This window comes from Haliotis rubra, unplaced genomic scaffold (genome assembly GCF_003918875.1).
Source record: "Haliotis rubra isolate DU_JTF1 unplaced genomic scaffold, ASM391887v1 Scf491, whole genome shotgun sequence".
Taxonomy (NCBI): domain Eukaryota; kingdom Metazoa; phylum Mollusca; class Gastropoda; order Lepetellida; family Haliotidae; genus Haliotis; species Haliotis rubra.
Window position 1 is genome coordinate 288,408 of NW_025767181.1, and position 23,220 is coordinate 311,627.

The following is a 23,220-nucleotide window of genomic DNA, read 5'->3' on the forward strand; positions in this document are numbered from 1 at the left end:
ACCCGGAAGGGAGATAACTCCAAACGCATAAAAGCGAAAACACGTGAAACTCGAACTAACTAACTGTAAATTTGTTTTAATACCCTAATAACTTGGCGTCAGAGTATCCAGCAGGTAAGTCTCGGCTCAGTATTGCTAAATTCTTCATAACCTGTTATCTTTTTCGATTGCTGTGGTGTGATTCCTGTCATTAAGACTGTTTTTCTTTCATCGCTAACATTTTCATGTAGTATATTCAAGGAAGTGTTCTACAGATTTCTACACTCAACACTTAACAGTCGTAATTATAGGCTTGAAGTTTCCAAAGCAAAATGTTAAACTAGTGGCAAACGATACTGTGTCCATGTGTATAAATATATCCAGTATAGATTACCCTTCATAAACAAACATAAAGTTATTACACAAAAATATACAATATGAACGTGCAAAGAAAATGAATTTATCTATAGTGCATAGGAATCGTCAGCTGTACACAAAATTAATGAACATCTTGTTTAGTGACCCATGTACACCACAAACTAAAAATGAAATATATTTCTGAGTATAGCTAGGAATTCCTGTGATCAATATCACATAGTTTTTACATTGATCTCACAAGCTGAATTGCATCTGTGAAGTAGGAGCAGTCATGTATTAATGTCTATCCATGAATAGAATAGAATAATACTTTAATGCCTTTTCATGAATTTGTGTTACATCAGCAGAGCTACTGATGCATTAGAGAGATACCAAACATATTTACATAAATTCTCTGATTTAGGTATCTTCACATTTGTTTAAGAGAGATATGGTACTTGGAATAAAGGATGTACGGGCTCTCTTAGTTTTCACAATTGGAACTTTGTAGCGGCAGCTTTAAGGGAGGAGGTTGTATTCGAATTTAATTACTGGGAGTGGTAGAATAGTCAAGGCACGACTGCCTGCCTACGTCACAACCGACAAGTCACAGTGTTTCACTTCCATGCATGTTGTTTGTCCAGTTGTGCGAGTCAGGATCGAAACATGCCAGTAACGACAGGAGACTCACAGGCCACAGTGATGTCGTTTTCTGATTTTGTGGAGCTACACAAACCACAACTGTTGGCATCAGCAGTTCCTGAGAGGTTCTGGAACACTTTGTTTGAAAAGCTCAAAGATGAGGTATGTCTTGTTGATTTATGTTAATTGCCAACCAGGTCTTCTCTTATACAAACAAGTACAGCAGCATGCGCAGTTGTTGTACTGAGATATCTGTTGTGTTTGTCAGGAAGTATTATTCAGCTGTGTTTTTATATAATTACACAGAATACTCTTTGTTATGTCAACATTATGCATTGATAAGGATATATGTATATTTCCAAAACTGATTCAACTAATTTACCATTCATAATTTATGGCTAGGGAGGGTGATGATTATTTTTATTGAGAAGCATGTATAATGTGAATGACACCCCACCCCACCCATAAAATTTATGTACAAAGTAAGTGACCCCAGTGCATGTCATGTACAAAATCATTGACACCCACCACCCACTCACCCCTTTCCCATAATTATATTTTAAAAATATTTTTTTCTACAAAATTGCTGACCCCTACATGTACATGTGTATAAAATTGATGAACCCCCTACCTCGCCAGAACAAAATGGGTGACCCCACTTAAAATCATCACCCCCACTAACCATAAAATCTGAACATACCCTAATATGTCAGGTGTATACATATTTAACTAGAATGACATACAGTGGAAACCTGATAAGTAAAATTTCAAGGGACTCGTCAAAATTGTTTACTTATCAAGTATTTTACTTATCCAAACTTATAAAAACCTGCAAATGACAACCATATGCATGTATATGTATGCATATCTAACAATGAACAACTTATCAGGGCTGGCCTCCAGTTGTCAGTGTATTGTCAACTGCATAACGCCAGCGAGCTGTATGTAGGATGTTTGTTTAGCTGGAGACTGACACATGCCCCTCATGTCGGATTATGTGGTGATCGCTAATTTAGTTATCCGGTCTCTTTTGTTAAGTAATTTACTTCCAGGGACCGTGAGAAGACGTTTAGTTAAGCAGTATTGTTTACTTATCCGAGATTAGTTAACCGGACTCTAATAGTGATAATTAATGAAGAAATTTGCCGGGACCAAAGAAAAGTGTTTACTTATCCGGTCTGTTTAGTTAGGCAGTCTTTACTTAGGCGGTTTCATCTGTACATGTGTATTTCAGTATCATTATCAAAAGTTGTAGTTCCTGTATTTCCACTTGAGAGGAACGTTGTCGGGGAAGCATCTCCATCATGGCTAGTATGCTAATGAGGACAGACAATGATATTGACATGAGCTGTCATGGCTAAGGTTTTTGCTTGAGTGACTTTTATTGAAGGCATCATGGTCAGGGATTAGTTTTGGACCAGTTGGCAAGTTTGAATCAAGCCAATGAAACAATGCTCTATTTGCCAAATTAATGTTTTATAACTACAATCAATCCAGCAATGTAGATGATATAGATGATTCTACTCTAACAACACAGACACAGTGTGTAGGTTTCACACAGAACAGACATGTCCAGCTTGTAGAATCTCCACTGACAGAGGGCATCAGATCACATGGCTTCCATGGCCAGATATTCCTCACAGATATTATATTTGACCAGAATGAATCTGATGTTTGTTTTGTTCTTTAGTTGTTTAACACGACTCTCAGCAATATTCCAGTATGTGATGTCGGCCTGTAAATAATAAACACAATCCAGTGATTGATATGATGAACAGGATTCTGAAATGTCTTGGTCTAATATAGATAAGAGGGTGTTGACAGGAGTCATGTCAGGGGAAATGTCTTGGTCTAATATAGATTAGATAGTGTTGCCAGGAGTCATGTCAGGGGAAATGTCTTGGTCTAATATAGATTAGATAGTGTTGACAGGAGTCATGTCAGGGGAAATGTCTTGGTCTAATATAGATTAGATAGTGTTGACAGGAGTCATGTCAGGGGAAATGTCTTGGTCTAATATAGATTAGATGGTGTTGACAGGAGTCATGTCAGGGGAAATGTCTTGGTCTAATATAGATTAGATGGTGTTGACAGGAGTCATGTCAGGGAAATGTCTTGGTCTAATATAGATTAGATGGTGTTGACAGGAGTCATGTCAGGGGAAATGTCTTGGTCTAATATAGATTAGATGGTGTTGACAGGAGTCATGTCAGGGGAAATGTCTTGGTCTAATATAGATTAGATGGTGTTGACAGGGTGTTGAGTCATGTCAGGGAAATGTCTTGGTCTAATATAGATTAGATGGTGTTGGTGTTGTCTTGGTCTAATATAGATGTCATGTTGACAGGAGTCATGTCAGGGAAATGTCTTGGTCTAAATGTCTTGGTCTAATATAGATTAGATGGTGTTGCCAGGAGTCATGTCAGGGGAAATGTCTTGGTCTAATCTTAATATAGTGTTGCCATTCATGATGGTGTTGAGTCAGGATGTCAGGAGTCATGTCAGGGAAATGTCTTGGTCTAATATAGATTAGATGGTGTTGACAGGAGTCATGTCAGGGGAAATGTCTTGGTCTAATATAGATTAGATAGTGTTGCCAGGAGTCATGTCAGGGGAAATGTCTTGGTCTAATAGATTAGATAGTGTTGCCAGATTCAGATGTCTGGTCTGATTAGATGGTGTTGCCAGGAGTCATGTCAGGGAAATGTCTTGGTCTAATATAGATTAGATGGTGTTGACAGGAGTCATGTCAGGGAAATGTCTTGGTCTAATATAGATTAGATGGTGTGTTGACAGGAGTCATGTCAGGAAATGTCTTGTCCAGGAGTCATGTCAGGGTCATGTCAGGGTCTAAATGTCTTGGTCTAATATAGATTAGATGGTGTTGCCAGGAGTCATGTCAGGGGAAATGTCTTGGTCTAATATAGATTAGATGGTGTTGACAGGTGTCATGTCAGGGGAAATGTCTTGGTCTAATATAGATTAGATGGTGTTGACAGGAGTCATGTCAGGAGAAATGTCTTGGTCTAATATAGATTAGATGGTGTTGACAGGAGTGTTGACAAGACTCATGTCAGGGGAAATGTCTTGGTCTAATATAGATTAGATAGTGTTGACAGGAGTCATGTCAGGGGAAATGTCTTGGTCTAATATAGATTAGATGGTGTTGACAGGTGTCATGTCAGGGGAAATGTCATGAAGTTTTATAAATATACGGTTTGAACATTTTGGAGCATGGTACTGTTTGAACCATATGTAATGTGATCCAATGAATGTCTTCCTCTCCCTCCATGGTGTTGCAGGTGTATGATGCAGGGGACAACTTCCAGATCATATGTGAGCAGTATGTCAGTGAGGACAACGATGAAGACGATGGTGCTGACGACCATGGATGGAAGGTTATCGTGTACACAGACGATGGTATCTCGCACACAGATGAAAAAAAGTAATTTGGAATATATTTTTATATGTTACAGTTTTGTTGATATATGTAAAGTAATTATTAATTCCCTCAGATAAAGGTAATCAAAGATAATTATATAAAACTCAGAATTCCTGAATTCACTTCAGAGTCAGTTTAGAAAATTTGGTAAAGAGAATCAGTTCCACTAACTGAGATAAAATATCTCCCGGGTTTGAGACAACAGGCTTAGCTAGCTGATTGTGAGTGTGTCTGTCCATCTACAGCATCTTCCTGATTGACCATGCCTGGACGTTCCGTGTGCGTGATGCCCGCCAGTACCTGGAGGAGGTACCAGGGTTGTTGGAACGGATGACGGCGCTGATTGAGGTCTCCACAGCAGGGAAGTCAAGCGACGAGCAGAATGAGGCTGTTCTCCGTAAAATGTGGAAGTAAGAATGCTACTGTTTATTGTGTTTATTTACCTTGTTTATTTACCTTGTCTTAAACTTATGATACCCAGTGATGTCTTTTAACAGAATGTTACTATGATTTTATTGTCCTTTGTTGTAACACAAATGTCACTGAGATTCCCTAATTGTGGTTAATATGTTTCTAGTACAATTGTTTCTTGTTATTAACTAGCTGATTTAAGTTTTCAAAGATAATCTTTATTTGGCTGATAACAGGACCCATAAAGAGCAAAATGACTTTAAATCTTATTCTTACATATATAATTGCCTTGAATATAATGGTAAAATAATTCTGTAGTTGAGGAGATCAAAATATTTTGGCTTTATAGGCACTTTTTAGTTGTGAAGTTTATTTCTCTTAAATTGCCTGCATATAGTTTGATAGTTTCCCTATATGCCCTGTAAACATAACACACCAGTGTTTGTGCAGTGGGTATCATGTGGACTCTATGGTCCACAGGGTCTAATGATAGTGTTGGCGAGGCTTTCATCATCAGCTCTACTCTCCAACACTGGTACATATTGTTCCGGGGTGGTGGGGTAGCCTTATGGTTAAAGCTTTCGCTCATCATTCCAAAGACTCGATTCCCCACATGTGTACAATGTGTGAAGCCCATTTCTGGTGTCCCCCGCCATGATATTGCTAGAATATTGCTGAAAGCAGTGTAAAACTGAACTCACTCACTCACTTATATATTGTTCCAGTCACTAATATGAATAATTGTTGAAAAACTAAGACACTTCCTGTGCTAATAATAACCTGAATATATACATCATATCTCAATCATAATTTTTAATTTCAATGACATTTGGTGTATGGTTACATGGTCACTCTGACCTCCTCGCATGCACTTGTAACCATGGTGACTAGCCTGACCTGGTTCCTCTGTCCTCACTCCAGGTACACACAGACATACAGCTTTGGGCATTTATCAGAGGTAAGAAACTCTATCAATGTCTGGTTTGTCAGACACAGTCACAGTTAAACAGCAGCCTAGGTTTTAGATTTATGCTACAAGACGTGGAAATTGTGACACTGAGCCATGCTGTCAAGCCGAAGTCCAGGGTTTGATTCCCCAAATGGGTTCAGTTTCAGGTGTCCCCAACCATGATATTGCTGGAATACTGCACAAAAGATGCATAGGATCATACTGATGCACACACTCACAACTGGCCACTAAATAAAAAATATGACATATCGCCGATCTGATCTGATTCGCCTTGTGTCATGTTGACACATCATCTGACCTTCTGATCATGGTGTTCATTTGTCTGGGTGTTATTTGTGTTGTGTTTGTGAAGCAGTTGTAGAAGCTTCATAATAATGACGTGGGTGAACCTGTGACAAGTCCTAATAAATAGCTTTAACTTGTGTGTTCAGGGCTCGGAGGACTCCATGCCCATCTGGTATGTGATGGATGAGTTCGGTTCCCGCATCCAGCACTCAAACGAACCGTCATTCAGAACAGTACCCTTCTACTTCCTGCCCCGACAGATGGCGTTCAACATCATGTGGCCACTGAGGGACCTAGATCATGGAGGTACTGTTTGCCGTCTCTTTCCTGCAGATCTGGTCGATTCAAAGTTCACACAAAGTCCATCACAGTGCATGAATGGCTGATTTGATTTGTATGTTTAAAGACCATATGTGATTGTGTTATGTATATTTGTTTGTTTATGATGATTCACAATATTAAAAGTGACATCTCTGAGATGTGTGTGGAAAATACTATTTAGATGTTAACTAACCGTTTTCTACTTTTTCAAGTTATAATTGGTCTAGATGTTTGAGAAAAATAATGTTTCTTGGGGTGAATGTTGTGACAATGTCGAAAGTTGTTGTCCAGAGGAGGTGACCAGAGACTATCTCCCGAACGTCAGAGACGCACTGGTGCGACGAGCCCGACTCACTCCATGGATAGATGATGATCTGACCGACGTGAGCTGCGAGCAGACAGAGCCAGACATGTCCTACTTCCAGGTCAGAAACAACTCGCACAGTGACACTGGAGCCAACGTGGGAGGGGGGTACCGGCGGGGAGGGGAACTAGCGTGGAGGGAATCTACTGGGTAGGGGAACTAGCGTGGAGGGAATCTACTGGGTAGGGGAACTAGCGTGGAGGGAATCTACTGGGTAGGGGAACTAGTGGGGAGGGAATCTACTGGGTAGGGGAACTAGCGGGGAGGGAATCTACTGGGTAGGGGAACTAGCGGGGAGGGAATCTACTGGGTAGGGGAACTAGTGGGAAGGGAATCTACTGGGTAGGGGAACTAGCGGGGAGGGAATCTACTGGGTAGGGAACTAGTGGGAAGGGAATCTACTGGGTAGGGGAATTAGCGGGGAGGGAATCTACTGGGTAGGGAACTAGGGGAGGGAATCTACTGGGTAGGGGAACTAGCAGGGAGGGAATCTACTGGGTAGGGAACTAGCAGGGAGGGAATCTACTGGGTAGGGGAACTAGCAGGAGGGAATCTACTGGGTAGGGGAACTAGCTGGGAGGGAATCTACTGGGTAGGGGAATTAGGGGAGGGAATCTACTGGGTAGGGGAACTAGTGGGAGGGAATCTACTGGGTAGGGGAACTAGCAGGGAGGGAATCTACTGGGTAGGGGAATCTACTGGGTAGGGGAACTAGCGGGGAGGGAATCTACTGGGTAGGGGAACTAGCGGGGAGGGAATCTACTGGGTAGGGGAACTAGCGGGGAGGGAATCTACTGGGTAGGGGAACTAGCGGGGAGGGAATCTACTGGGTAGGGGAACTAGTGGGGAGGGAATCTACTGGGTAGGGGAACTAGCGGGGAGGGATCTACTGGGTAGGGGAATCTACTGGGTAGGGAACTAGCTGGGAGGGAATCTACTGGGTACAGGAACTAGCGGGAGGGAATCTACTGGGTAGGGGAACTAGCGGGGAGGGAATCTACTGGGTAGGGGAACTAGCGGGGAGGGAATCTACTGGGTAGGGGAACTAGCGGGGAGGGAATCTACTGGGTAGGGGAACTAGCGGGAGAGGGATCTACTGGGTAGGGAACTAGTGGGGAGGGAATCTACTGGGTAGGGGAACTAGTGCGGGGAGAATCTACTGGGTAGGGGAATCTACTGGGTAGGGGAACTAGCGGGGAGGGAATCTACTGGGTAGGGGAACTAGTGGGAGGGAATCTACTGGGTAGGGGAACTAGCCACTGGGGGAGGGGAATCTACTGGGTAGGGAATCTCTACTGGGTAGGGGAACTAGTGGGAGGGAATCTACTGGGTGGGTAGGGGAGGTGGGAGGAATCTACTGGGTAGTGGGAGGAATCTACTGGGTAGGGGAACTAGCTGGGTCTAGGGGAACTAGCGGGGAGGGAATCTACTGGGTAGGGAATTAGTGGGGAGGGAATCTGGGTAGGGGCAGGAGGGAATCTACTGGGTAGGGAAATTAGCAGGGGAGGGAATCTACTGGGTAGGGGAATCTACTGGGAGGGGAATCTACTGGGTAGGGGAATTAGAGGGAATCTACTGGGTAGGGAACTAGCTGGGAGGGAATCTACTGGGTAGGGAAACTAGCGGGAAGGGAATCTACTGGGTAGGGGAACTAGTGGGGAGGGAATCTACTGGGTAGGGGAATTAGTGGGGAGGGAATCTACTGGGTAGGGCAATTAGTGGGGAGGGAATCTACTGGGTAGGGCAATTAGTGGGGAGGACTACCAGCAAGGAGGGGGTCACATTTATTCCAGTTGACCATTTACCTGTTCTAGTTCCCCGTTTCTCCATACTTCTTGTGTGCATACTTGACACTTCTAAACTGGGGAATGTTATGGGTAACTTACGTTGAAACTAAACATCCAACAACACAATGACTAACTCATATGGTGCAATATATTCAAATATATTACTGAAGACTATTTGTGAATAAATCCACAATACTCTATCATCCTGGGTTTTAGAACAGACAGCGAGCATTATCAGAAAATCATGTTCGATGTTGCAATGTTCGTGTTATGTTATTGGTGTTGTTCCTCAGGCTTACAGGGAGAATGAGAGTTTGCCGAACCTGGACGTGGAGTTCCCACCAGTGCCGACTGACCGGAGCCTCAAGGTGTACATGGACTACGGCAAGATGTTGAAGGACCATCTCACTGACCCTCGCTTCCAGCTAGTGGAGGACATCACACAAGCAGACGTCATCTGGACACACAGACATTACAAGGACTTCAAGTAAGGGTTTTATTGATTTCTGACCCTGTGGATTGAGTGAGGAGTGAGTGGATTGAAGAGAGTGAGTGTGTGAGTTGTCAGTATTGCAATCACCAGTGTTCCAGCCCTTTCATAGATCTGTAAGTAATCAAGTCCAGAAAAAGCTATGGCAGAAAGCAAGCCCTCCCTCTGGATCAACTGACACAGTGTAAGGAGTATTTAATGACAACCATTGGAGTCTTCCTTCCTTTAAATCCCCACCATGGATGACTGAAATAGAGGCCACACAAATGGAACTCAACCCATCATGTCAAGTCCTGTATTTCATCATGTGGATCAATTTGTTCTTATTTAATTATCATTGATATAATTTGTTACAATTACCTCACCTCATCCTGCCCTTTTAATTGTTTAGACTCTGTTACCTCTCTCCCCAGGGAACTGAGTGAAGAATTTCCAGGAAAGTTTGTGAACCAGTTCCCATTTGAGATGACTGTGACAATCAAAGACCTCCTGGCCATTGTCTCTCGACGCGCAGCCAAGAAAGATCAGTCCCAGAATGCATCGCAACCAAGTCCAAAATGGCTGCCAGTCACCTACAACCTACAGACAGAACTGCCACAGTTTGTCTCTTACTTCCAGCATAGGGAGGCTCAGTAAGTAGGGAGGTAACTCCACCGGCTTCCGTCCCACAGTCAATGAGAGACAAGTGAGAAATATGCATTTAAAACATGTTTATAAATAAAGCTAAAGGTTGTAATTCATTGTTCCTGGATGAATTGGCCCGTGTAAGAATTGAGGCAGTGTAAAAGGTGTAAAGCAGTAAAATGTTCTGAGCCATATGTCCTTCGGGAGAAGCCATTTGGTTATTATGTGAGGGAGACAGATCTTTCTGAGAAATAATCAAGTCTCTGTCACAGAAAATGTTAATGTGTCCAAAACTATGATTACACAATGCCATTTAGAAAGTGATCAGATGTAACATATGTTATATTTGGGATTACACTTTCTTAGTAAAGTACAGATTCTAGTACTTTTGTTGGGTTGAGTCCCATCCGGGATTCGAACCCACACCCTCAGAGTCACAAAAATGAAAGTCGGGACAACTGGTAGTCTAGACTGCAGACTTTGTGTACTCCTCTGATAAGTGTAAATTGGCACGGCTCCCACGGCCGAAAACTATGATTACACAATGCCATTTAGAAAGTGATCAAATGTAACATATGTTATATTTGGGACTCAACCCAACAAAAAGTACTAGAATCTGTACTTTCCTAAGAAAGTGTAATCCCAAGTATAACATATGTCCAAAACTATGTCTAGACCAGGACCTGTACAGGAGACTAGGTTAAATGTCCGAAGCATACAGTTTATTTGTTTATGTTTTACTAAATATTTATTTGAGCAACTCTGTTTGTATATAAATGTATCACAAATCAAAATCCCATGCCCCTGTTTGGAGATATTATGGCTGCTCCCTTAGGGGTCATCCATTTGATATTCTTGTAGGGCAGGGGATTATATTAGTAAAATAATGTGTCTAAGAAATTAAGTAAGCTGTCTTTAGTTTATACAAAAGCAGCAATATTTGTTAGACAAACTTGATGGGGTAGAATATGTATATGGCCTCCTTTCAGCGACAACAAATGTATGTTTAAAACATATTTTGTACTGGCCCCTCCCAGAATTCTTATTTGTAAGTCCCTATTTGTTGTTTGTAATCTACTGTCTGTCATGGCAGTTTGTTGGTGTGGCACTCTCGGACTTGCTGTGTTTCAGGGGTCTCGATAACACCTACATCTGTAAGCCGTGGAACCTGGCGCGAGGTCTCGATATGGACATCACCGACAACCTGGACCACATCGTCAAACTTCCAGACGGAGGACCCAAGGTAGGGACAGACACTTGCACAGATGATTTCCCCACATCAGTACAATATTCTTTGCTTCCCTGATATATCTGAACTGTTGTTGGGAGCAGGGTAACCTCCATGTGTGGTATGTCCCTGATATATCTGAACTGTTGTTGGGAGCAGGGTAACCTCCATGTGTGGTATGTCCCTGATATACCTGAACTGTTGTTGGGACCAGGGTAACCTCCATGTGTGGTATGTCCCTGATATATCTGAACTGTTGTTGGGAGCAGGGTAACCTCCATGTGTGGTATGTCCCTGATATACCTGAACTGTTGTTGGGACCAGGGTAACAGGTGTGGTAATATATCTGAACTGTTGTTGGGACCAGGGTAACCTCCATGTGTGGTATGTCCCTGATATATCTGAACTGTTGTTGGGAGCAGGGTAACCTCCATGTGTGGTATGTCCCTGATATATCTGAACTGTTGTTGGGAGCAGGGTAACCTCCATGTGTGGTATGTCCCTGATATATCTGAACTGTTGTTGGGAGCAGGGTAACCTCCATGTGTGGTATGTCCCTGATATATCTGAACTGTTGTTGGGAGCAGGGTAACCTCCATGTGTGGTATGTCCCTGATATATCTGAACTGTTGTTGGGAGCAGGGTAACCTCCATGTGTGGTATGTCCCTGATATATCTGAACTGTTGTTGGGAACCTCCATGTGGGTAACCTCCATGTGTGGTATGTCCCTGATATATCTGAACTGTTGTTGGGAGCAGGGTAACCTCCATGTGTGGTATGTCCCTGATATATCTGAACTGTTGTTGGGACAGGGTAACCTCCATGTGTGGTATGTCCTGATATATCTGAACTGTTGTTGGGAGCAGGGTAACCTCCATGTGTGGTATGTCCCTGATATATCTGAACTGTTGTTGGGAGCAGGGTAACCTCCATGTGTGGTATGTCCCTGATATATCTGAACTGTTGTTGGGAGCAGGGTAACCTCCATGTGTGGTATGTCCCTGATATATCTGAACTGTTGTTGGGAGCAGGGTAACCTCCATGTGTGGTATGTCCCTGATATATCTGAACTGTTGTTGGGAGCAGGGTAACCTCCATGTGTGGTATGTCCCTGATATATCTGAACTGTTGTTGGGAGCAGGGTAACCTCCATGTGTGGTATGTCCCTGATATATCTGAACTGTTGTTGGGAGCAGGGTAACCTCCATGTGTGGTATGTCCCTGATATATCTGAACTGTTGTTGGGAGCAGGGTAACCTCCATGTGTGGTATGTCCCTGATATATCTGAACTGTTGTTGGGAGCAGGGTAACCTCCATGTGTGGTATGTCCCTGATATATCTGAACTGTTGTTGGGAGCAGGGTAACCTCCATGTGTGGTATGTCCCTGATATATCTGAACTGTTGTTGGGAGCAGGGTAACCTCCATGTGTGGTATGTCCCTGATATATCTGAACTGTTGTTGGGAGCAGGGGGTAACCTCCATGTGTGGTATGTCCTGATATATCTGAACTGTTGTTGGGAGCAGGGTAACCTCCATGTGTGGTATGTCCCTGATATATCTGAACTGTTGTTGGGACAGCAGGGTAACCTCCATGTGTTGGGATGTCCTCCATGATGGTATCCTGAACTGTTGTTGGGACAGGGTAACCTCCATGTGTGATGTATGTCCCTGATATATCTGAACTGTTGTTGGGAGCAGGGTAACCTCCATGTGTGGTATGTCCCTGATATATCTGAACTGTTGTTGGGAGCAGGGTAACCTCCATGTGTGGTATGTCCCTGATATATCTGAACTGTTGTTGGGAGCAGGGTAACCTCCATGTGTGGTATGTCCCTGATATATCTGAACTGTTGTTGGGAGCAGGGTAACCTCCATGTGTGGTGTCCCTGATATGTCCCTGATATATCTGAACTGTTGTTGTTGGGAGCAGGGTAACCTCCATGTGTGGTATGTCCCTGATATATCTGAACTGTTGTTGGGAGCAGGGTAACCTCCATGTGTGGTATGTCCCTGATATATCTGAACTGTTGTTGGGAGCAGGGTAACCTCCATGTGTGGTATGTCCCTGATATATCTGAACTGTTGTTGGGAGCAGGGTAACCTCCATGTGTGGTATGTCCCTGATATATCTGAACTGTTGTTGGGAGCAGGGTAACCTCCATGTGTGGTATGTCCCTGATATATCTGAACTGTTGTTGGGAGCAGGGTAACCTCCATGTGTGGTATGTCCTGATATATCTGAACTGTTGTTGGGAGCAGGGTAACCTCCATGTGTGGTATGTCCCTGATATATCTGAACTGTTGTTGGGAGCAGGGTAACCTCCATGTGTGGTATGTCCCTGATATATCTGAACTGTTGTTGGGAGCAGGGTAACCTCCATGTGTGGTATGTCCCTGATATATCTGAACTGTTGTTGGGAGCAGGGTAACCTCCATGTGTGGTATGTCCCTGATATATCTGAACTGTTGTTGGGAGCAGGGTAACCTCCATGTGTGGTATGTCCCTGATATATCTGAACTGTTGTTGGGAGCAGGGTAACCTCCATGTGTGGTATGTCCCTGATATATCTGAACTGTTGTTGGGAGGAGCAGGGTAACCTCCATGTGTGGTATGTCCCTGATATATCTGAACTGTTGTTGGGAGCAGGGTAACCTCCATGTGTGGTATGTCCCTGATATATCTGAACTGTTGTTGGGAGCAGGGTAACCTCCATGTGTGGTATGTCCCTGATATATCTGAACTGTTGTTGGGAGCAGGGTAACCTCCATGTGTGGTATGTCCCTGATATATCTGAACTGTTGTTGGGAGCAGGGTAACCTCCATGTGTGGTATGTCCCTGATATATCTGAACTGTTGTTGGGAGCAGGGTAACCTCCATGTGTGGTATGTCCCTGATATATCTGAACTGTTGTTGGGAGCAGGGTAACCTCCATGTGTGGTATGTCCCTGATATATCTGAACTGTTGTTGGGAGCAGGGTAACCTCCATGTGTGGTATGTCCCTGATATATCTGAACTGTTGTTGGGAGCAGGGTAACCTCCATGTGTGGTATGTCCCTGATATATCTGAACTGTTGTTGGGAGCAGGGTAACCTCCATGTGTGGTATGTCCCTGATATATCTGAACTGTTGTTGGGAGCAGGGTAACCTCCATGTGTGGTATGTCCCTGATATATCTGAACTGTTGTTGGGAGCAGGGTAACCTCCATGTGTGGTATGTCCCTGATATATCTGAACTGTTGTTGGGAGCAGGGTAACCTCCATGTGTGGTATGTCCCTGATATATCTGAACTGTTGTTGGGAGCAGGGTAACCTCCATGTGTGTCCCTGTATGAACTGTTGTTGGGAGCAGGGTAACCTCCATGTGTGGTATGTCCCTGATATATCTGAACTGTTGTTGGGAGCAGGGTAACCTCCATGTGTGGTATGTCCCTGATATATCTGAACTGTTGTTGGGAGCAGGGTAACCTCCATGTGTGGTATGTATCTGAACTGTTGTTGGGATAACCTCCATGTGAACTGAACTGTTGGGAGCAGGGTAACCTCCATGTGTGGTATGTCCCTGATATATCTGAACTGTTGTTGGGAGCAGGGTAACCTCCATGTGTGGTATGTCCCTGATATATCTGAACTGTTGTTGGGAGCAGGGTAACCTCCATGTGTGGTATGTCCCTGATATTGTTGGGAGCATCCTGAACTGTTGTTGGGGTTGGAGCAGGGTAACCTCCATGTGGGTATGTCCCTGATATATCTGAACTGTTGTTGGGAGCAGGGTAACCTCCATGTGTGGTATGTAACCTCCATGTGTATGTCCCTGATATATCTGAACTGAACTGTTGTTGGGAGACAGGGTAACCTCCATGTGTGGTATGTCCCTGATATATCTGAACTGTTGTTGGGAGCAGGGTAACCTCCATGTGTGGTATGTCCCTGATATATCTGAACTGTTGTTGGGAGCAGGGTAACCTCCATGTGTGGTATGTCCCTGATATATCTGAACTGTTGTTGGGAGCAGGGTAACAGGGTAACCTCCATGTTGTGGTATGTCCCTGATATATCTGAACTGTTGTTGGGAGCAGGGTAACCTCCATGTGTGGTATGTCCCCTGATATATCTGAACTGTTGTTGGGAGCAGGGTAACCTCCATGTGTGGTATGTCCCTGATATATCTGAACTGTTGTTGGGAGCAGGGTAACCTCCATGTGTGGGTATGTCCCTGATATATCTGAACTGTTGTTGGGAGCAGGGTAACCTCCATGTGTGGTATGTCCCTGATATATCTGAACTGTTGTTGGGAGCAGGGTAACCTCCATGTGTGGTATGTCCCTGATATATCTGAACTGTTGTTGGTTGTTGGGAGCAGGGTAACCTCCATGTGTGGTATGTCCCTGATATATCTGAACTGTTGTTGGGAGCAGGGTAACCTCCATGTGTGGTATGTCCCTGATATATCTGAACTGTTGTTGGGACCAGGGTAACCTCCATGTGTGGTATGTCCCTGATATATCTGAACTGTTGTTGGGAGCAGGGTAACCTCCATGTGTGGTATGTCCCCATGATATATCTGAACTGTTGTTGGGAGCAGGGTAACCTCCATGTGTGGTATGTCCCTGATATATCTGAACTGTTGTTGGGAGCAGGGTAACCTCCATGTGTGGTATGTCCCTGATATATCTGAACTGTTGTTGGGAGCAGGGTAACCTCCATGTGTGGTATGTCCCTGATATATCTGAACTGTTGTTGGGAGCAGGGTAACCTCCATGTGTGGTATGTCCAGATATAACCTGTTGTTGTGTGGTATGTCCCTGATATATCTGAACTGTTGTTGGGAGCAGGGTAACCTCCATGTGTGGTATGTCCCTGATATATCTGAACTGTTGTTGGGAGAACCAGGGTAATATATCTCCTCCATGTGTGGTATGTCCCTGATATATCTGAACTGTTGTTGGGAGCAGGGTAACCTCCATGTGTGGTATGTCCCTGATGTACCTGAACTGTGGATGTTGCTGTGATGTTGCAGGTGGTGTGTAAGTACATCGAGGACCCGGTGTTGTTCCACCGGGATGATGTGGGGATGGTCAAGTATGACATCCGGTACATCGTACTGCTGTCCAGCGTCAAACCACTCAAACTGTTCGCCTACAATGTTTTCTGGCTCAGATTCGCCAACAAGTAAGTTTGAAGTTCTCTTTCAGCCACTTTTGGTGAGGTAAGGTGAGGTGAAATTGGGTTTAACGTCGTGCTTGAGAATATTTCGCTCATATGACGACGTGCATGCGTGTGTATGTGTATGTGCGGCTGCTTGTACTAGCCCAGACTGAAGCTGGTTTTATAGTGCTAGCCCACTGAGATACCATGCCGCAGTGAAGCATGAATACCCCACCCAGACACATTATACGGACTCCGAGACGACCAGTCCTTGTTGTACCCATTAATGCCGAGCGCCAGGCAGGGACCAACAAGTACCATATTTTAACGTCTTTTGGTATGACGCGGTCGGGGATCGAATCGCGACCTTCCGCTCTCTGGTAAATGGGCGCTGTAACTGTCACTACACCACGGGCAATATGGTACTCATTTTGGGGGTTCAGTTGACTGGTACAGTCACTGCTGAATGTTAGGTGTTCAACACTTTTATGTCCTTCATCTGGTAACTGTTGTCATCGTAGTGTAAAGCATGTCATCATGTTGAGCTGTTCAAGACTGCTCTGTGACGTGTTTGTTGTAGGCCCTACTCTCTCGACCACTTCGACGACTATGACAAGCACTTCACAGTCATGAACTACCGGGAAGAGTCCCCGCTCAAACAGGTAACCATGGTTACAGCTGCCTAATGTAGATTGGGATATTTGTTGATATCATTTTCATTTGGTAATGTTTGATTGATAAGGATATCTTTATCAGTAGATATATACAGTAGGTAAGTGTGATGTGTGAAGTATTGGTGTAAGCGTCATGTTTCAAGCCCTTCAGATTATGAATTGTTTACCAATGTTTAAAATGTACAGCTCTGTACTGTGACATGTACATGGTGTGTGTCAAGGTTACCAGACATCATGGGATGGTGGCACCGATGACTCAGTCAACTTAGTCGCTTCAATTTACTGTGCAGAGTTGTGTCCCTTCAACACTCCGGAAACTTGTGATTGTGAGTTCGAATCCGGTTTACATTGGATTTGTCAGCCCTATACTCATTATCATGGGTTTCACTAAAGGGATACGTGTCTGAGGTCTTCATTACTCTCTGCTTGTCCCCCACACTAAGCCGACAGGCGGTGGTATACCTGGCAAACTGTTCAGCCCAACCCAGACTTACAGGGGATGTCTAGTATATTCCTTGGTCACACTGCAGCATGCTGGTGGACTCCATATCAGATGGACTCCATATCAGAAACTGGTTAATTGTGATGACATTTTCAGATTCACTACGATGAGTACATCAAGATGTTTGAGAAGCAGTACCCTGACTTCAGCTGGGACGGACGTGGAGGTGAGTGACTTGTGCCATACTCCCTGATACACTCTGTCTGTAGCCATGGTGGAGTGTGGTTCAACATAGTAACTTATGCAAGGTATTAACATTGTTATATTGCTGATGTAGGATTTCATCATTGTAGCCTGAGTGATGTGGAATTTCAACATTGTAGCCTGAGTGATGTAGGATTTCAGCATTGTAGCCTGAGTGATGTACGATTTCAACATTGTAGCCTGAGTGACGTACAATTTCAACATTGTAGCCTGAGTGATGTACAATTTCAACATTGTAGCCTGAGTGACGTACAATTTCAACATTGTAGCCTGAGTGACGTACAATTTCAACATTGTAGCCTAACTGAATGTGTGAAGCTGACATTTCACATGCTTGTTCCCACCAGTAATTGCATCTGAATTTGTCATGAGATTTTAATCAGACTTTTACTTTATCTGTTTTATTAGATATATTGTAAGAGTTGTCTTTGGTCAGAACTCTGTTTGACTGTCAGTGATGGCAGCATTGTTTGTTTTTTGAGGCTGTATTTGTTGACATGTGTTAAAAAGTCCTCTTGCTGAAGAAGTACAGTGTTATGTCCAGATGTATATACTGTTGTTTGCTTGCTGCTACCTGACCCAGAACTGTTTGTATTTCAGAGAGACATCTTCACCATGTTCCGGGAGTTGTTTGAGGCTGCCTCCTCCCTCCCCCACCCCAGGGCATCAGCCCCTCCCCAGTCACGGGCCATGTATGCTATTGACCTCATGCTCAAGTGGGACAAGAATGACAAAGGTGAGTTGTTGTCATTGTGAGTTTGTGCATGCATCTCTGCTCTCTGTATGTCTGTTTGTCTCTCCCTGTCTCTCTCTGTATGTCTGTTTGTCTCTCCCTGTCTCTCTCTGTATGTCTGTTTGTCTCTCCCTGTCTCTCTCTGTATGTCTGTTTGTCTCTCCCTGTCTCTCTCTGTATGTCTGTTTGTCTCTCCCTGTCTCTCTCTGTCTGTTTGTCTCTCCCTGTCTCTCTCTGTTTGTCTCTCCCTGTCTCTCTGCTGTCTGTTTGTCTGTTCTGTCTCTCTCCTGTCTCTCTGTATGTCTGTTTGTCCTGTCTCTCTCTGTTGTCTCTCTCCCTGTCTCTCTGTTTGTCTCTTATGTCTGTCTCTCCCTGTCTCTCTCTGTATGTCTGTTTGTCTCTCCCTGTCTCTCTGTATGTCTGTTTGTCTCTCCTCTATGTCTGTTTGTCTCTCTGTCTCTGTGTCTGTTTGTCTCTCCTGTCTCTCTCTGTGTCTGTTTGTCTCTCCTGTCTCTCTCTGTGTGTCTGTTTGTCTCTCCTGTCTCTCTCTGTCTGTTTGTCTCTCCTGTTCTCTCTGTATGTCTCTCCTGTCTCTCTCTGTATGTCTGTTTGTCTCTTGTCTCTCCCTGTCTCTCTCTGTATGTCTGTTTGTCTCTCTCTCTGCCTGTCTGTTTGTCTCTCCCTCTGTCTCTCTCTCTCCCTCTCTGTCTGTTCTGTCTCTCCCTGTCTCTCTCTCTCTCTATGTCTGTTTGTCTCTCCCTGTCTCTCTCTGTATGTCTGTTTGTCTCTCCTGTGTCTCTCTCTGTCTGTCTGTTTGTCTCTCCCTCTCTCTCTGTCTGTTTGTCTCTCCTGTCTCTCTCTGTATGTCTGTTTGTCTCTCTCTCTGTCATGTCTGTCTCTCTCTGTGTATGTCTGTTCTCTGTCTCTGTCCTCTGTCTCTCTCTGTGTATGTCTGTTTGTCTCTCCTGTCTCTCTCTGTATGTCTGTTTGTCTCTCCTGTCTCTCTCTGTCTGTTTGTCTCCTCCTGTCTCTCTGTCTGTTTGTCTCTCCCTGTCTCTCTCTGTATGTCTGTTTGTCTCTCCTCTCTCTCTCTGTCTGTTTGTCTCTCCCTGTGTCTGTTCTGTCTCTCTCTCCTGTTGTCTGTTTGTCTCTCCTGTCTCTCTGTCTGTTTGTCTCTCCCTGTCTCTCTCTGTCTCTCTGTTTGTCTCTCCTGTCTCCTCTCTGTCTGTCTGTTTGTCTCTCCCTGTCTCTCTCTGTGTCTGTTTGTCTCCTGTCTCTCTCTCTCTCCTGTCTCTCTCTGTATGTCTGTTTGTCTTTGTCTCTCCCTGTCTCTCTGTGTCTGTCTCTCCTGTCTCCTTGTCTCCTGTCTGTCTCTGTCTCTCTCTCTGTTTGTCTCTCCTGTCTCTCTCTGTCTGTTTGTCTCTCCTGTCTCTCTCTGTCTGTTTGTCTCTCCCTGTTCTCTGTGTCTGTTTGTCTCTCCCTGTCTCTCTGTATGTCTGTTTGTCTCTCTGTCTCTCTCTGTGTGTCTGTTTGTCTCTCCCTGTCTCTGTATGTCTGTTTGTCTCTCCTGTCTCTCTCTGTTTTATGTCTGTCTGTCTCTCTCTGTGTCTGTTTGTCTCTCTGTCTGTCTGTGTTGTCTGTCTCTCTCTCTGCTGTCTGTTTGTCTCTCCTGTCTCTCTCTGTGTCTGTTGTGTCTCCTCTCTCCTGTGTGTGTTTGTCTCTCTGTCTCTCTCTGTCTCTGTTTGTCTCTCCTGTCTCTCTGTCTGTCTGTTTGTCTCTCTCCTGTCTCTCTCTGTATGTCTGTTTGTCTCTCCTGTCTCTCTCTGTCTGTCTGTGTGTCTCTCCTGTCTCTCTCTGTATGTCTGTTTGTCTCTCCTCTCTGTGTGTCTGTTTGTCTCTCTGTCTGTCTGTTGTCTGTCTCCTGTCTCTCTCTGTATGTCTGTTTGTCTCTCCCTGTCTCTCTCTGTATGTCTGTTTGTCTCTCCCTGTCTCTCTCTGTCCTGTTTGTCTCTCTGTCTCTCTGTATGTCTGTTTGTTTGTCTCTCCCTGTCTCTCTGTCTGTGTGTCTCTCCTGTCTCTCTCTGTGTTTGTCTCTTGTCTCTCCTGTCTCTCTCTGTATGTCTGTTTGTCTCTCCCTGTCTCTCTGTCTCTCTCTCTGTATGTCTGTTTGTCTCTCCTGTCTCTCTCTGTATGTCTGTTTGTCTCTCCCTGTCTCTCTGTATGTCTGTTTGTCTCTCCCTGTCTCTCTCTGTCTGTCTGTTTGTCTCTCCCTGTCTCTCTCTGTATGTCTGTTTGTCTCTCCCTGTCTCTCTCTGTATGTCTGTTTGTCTCTCCCTGTCTCTCTCTGTATGTCTGTTTGTCTCTCCCTGTCTCTCTCTGTATGTCTGTTTGTCTCTCCTGTATGTGTCTCTCTCTGTCTCTCTCTGTTCTGTTCTCTCTCCTGTCTCTCTCTGTATGTCTGTTTGTCTCTCCCTGTCTCTCTCTGTATGTCTGTTTGTCTCTCCCTGTCTCTCTCTGTATGTCTGTTTGTCTCTCCCTGTCTCTCTCTGTCTGTTTGTCTCTCCCTGTCTCTCTCTGTCTGTCTGTTTGTCTCCTGTGTCTGTCTCTCTGTCTCTCCTGTCTCTCTCTGTCTGTCTCTCTCTGTATGTCTGTTTGTCTCTCCCTGTCTCTCTCTGTATGTCTGTTTGTCTCTCCCTGTCTCTCTCTGTCTGTCTGTTTGTCTCTCCCTGTCTCTCTCTGTATGTCTGTTTGTGGGGATGTGTTTGGAGGGTGTCTGTGGGGATGTGTCTATTAGAGTGTGTGTCAGTGTCGAGATGTCTGAATGTCACATGCAGCATGGAGGATGCAACTCATACAATGACCTTGATGAAGGATTGCTGCATTATAAAGGAGAATAACACCATTGGAAGGAAGTGATGTATAAGGAAGGAAAAGATTTTGCTGAGAATCTGCCAGTAGAAGAGAGAAATACTTCCAGAGGAAAATACGTGATATTTACCAGTTTTAAGACTCGTGACAAATTTGACAACAAGGAGCATCTTTTACCAGTGTATTTTAATAATATGATATATGAAAAGAAGTATTTTGCAGAGCTCCAGATAAGATTTAGCTCATGTGGGTACTGTACCCACTGTATTTTTGGGGGGTGGGTATTATGAATGTTGAGTGGGTATTTCATTTTCCGTTACCCACTGCTTTCAAATATTTGCGTATTTCAGTCCTTTTACTCGCCTAAGTATATCGTCATCGAATAAGATTCCTAAGCAGGTATGTTCTGCCTCATGTCATACCTAATAAAAAACTACTTAAATATAATGGAAATGATTTCATAAAAAATCACTCATCCTATACTGACAGTACAACACTTGTCCTATACTAACATTACAACTTGATAGCAATCGATGTCTTTTTCATTACGCGAGCGATTTTTATAAATATATTTCATACGCATTTGTTTTAAACTTTTTGCGTATCTAACATTTTAAATGCGTAATTGGTATGCAACAATTGTTTAGCAATGCGTAATTGAAAATTTTCTATGCATATTTTACCTGGACACGCAGCTTATCTGGGCCTCTGATTCTGGAACCCTAGTTTGAATCAGTACCCAGCAACCAAATGCTCGAGTTCCGAGTGGACTAAACTGGTTCATGTAGTTATTCTGATGGACTTGACTGTTTGGGTGTTCTGTCCGGGTGGTACAGGCAGGGATGGTTGTTCTTACTTGCTGGTTTGTGCCATGATGTCTGAGACAACAGGCAACATACCATTCGCTACACAGAAACATTTGAAAGTAGTAGTTCATGCAAGGGAAACAACTCTTGTTGACATATGACCATATTGGTGTGTGTGGATGATATCAGGGCTCACCTTTTCACTGTCTGTACCAGGGTATCAAGGTGTGGGCTGTATGTTTCAGTTTGTATCTTATTCTCCAGGTGCTGATCATATTTGATGGCTTTTTGTCTCCATGGTTACAGGTGAGCGCGCTACATGCAGCCCCAGATCTGTGAGGTGAACTTCAGCCCCGACTGTGATCGAGCCTGTCAGTACCACCCCTTCTTCATCAACGATGTCATGAGCGTGCTCCTCCTAGACGACACAGTTGACAAACATGTCACCCTCGTGTCATGATAACAGCCATTGGTCTGTCTCAATGTAAGACTTCAAGCTACATTCTTCATCTGAGAGGAAACTGTACTTATTGTCAGAAGATGAAGTTTTTTTCTTGAGGAGGTTAAATAAGGTCAAAAGATTTTTGTGTTTGACAGACACTCTTGGAAAGTCCAGGGTTTGTATTCCAGGTCTGCCAATCTTCCACATGGTGACTGCCCTAAGTCGGGGAGTTACAACAATATTACAGCAAACATCAGGACAGAGTCCCTTGTTCACAGCCGTGTTCATCCTGTCTCCTGGAGGACAGGAACGAGTAACTGGTATCAAATGTACTTGAGAGGAGATTCCAAGTGCATGATTGGCTACTCTGTGGTGATGACCTGAGGTCAGATTATGAGGACTATTTTCATGATTGTTGTTCATTGATACATTTCTCTTAATCAGTCAGATTCATCTAAGGTGACAGAAGTTAAAGTTTAAAGAGTTCAGTTTCTGGATATCATCTAGTTTGCATAATCATCATAAAGTTGCATTAGAACACATTCCGGAGATCTGTCAAGTGCTTTAGTCTCAGAATGTGAACAGTGTTGTGAGTTACCAATATTGGGTAATGGACGCCAGAATTGGTCTTCACACCATGTACATATGTAGGGACGCAAGCCCATGCCTATATTTTGATGAGTGAATGCTCTAACCTCCAGGTTACCAAATCATCCCTCAAAAGGTATCTGATTTGGCAGAATAAGAGATTATTTCTACATATTTTTTATGTATCAAAATTCTGTTCTATCCAGTCTGTGTTTAGACGATATTCCTGTGACGTATATCTGTAGTGCAGTACCACTGTATATCTACCACTCTTCATCGCCTATATGTCATCATACTATTGTAGGAGTTCAAGGGCTTGTGGGTGAATAATAAATACTGCATAGCACTTAA

At 43.9% G+C, this 23,220-nt stretch overlaps 1 protein-coding gene across 2 annotated transcripts; it reads left to right on the forward strand.

Moving 5' to 3' along the window:
- Positions 1–3: 3 nt before the first annotated feature.
- Positions 4–23,220, forward strand: LOC124291431 (tubulin--tyrosine ligase-like protein 12). Of its 2 annotated transcripts, none has more exons than XR_006902210.1 (15): positions 4–114; positions 981–1,140; positions 4,281–4,423; positions 4,666–4,830; positions 5,753–5,789; positions 6,233–6,392; positions 6,699–6,832; positions 8,852–9,045; positions 9,462–9,680; positions 10,804–10,915; positions 15,925–16,076; positions 16,633–16,714; positions 17,325–17,394; positions 18,033–18,172; positions 22,152–23,220. XR_006902210.1 is itself a non-coding variant. In XM_046728419.1 (15 exons), exons 2-15 carry the CDS (start codon positions 1,003–1,005, stop codon positions 22,297–22,299), a joined length of 1,896 nt encoding a protein of 631 aa, XP_046584375.1. In that variant the 5' UTR covers positions 4–114; positions 981–1,002; the 3' UTR covers positions 22,300–23,220. The 2 variants fall into 2 exon arrangements, 1 of the variants encoding a protein (XP_046584375.1); XM_046728419.1 differs by having other exon boundaries at positions 17,325–17,398; positions 18,035–18,173; positions 22,153–23,220.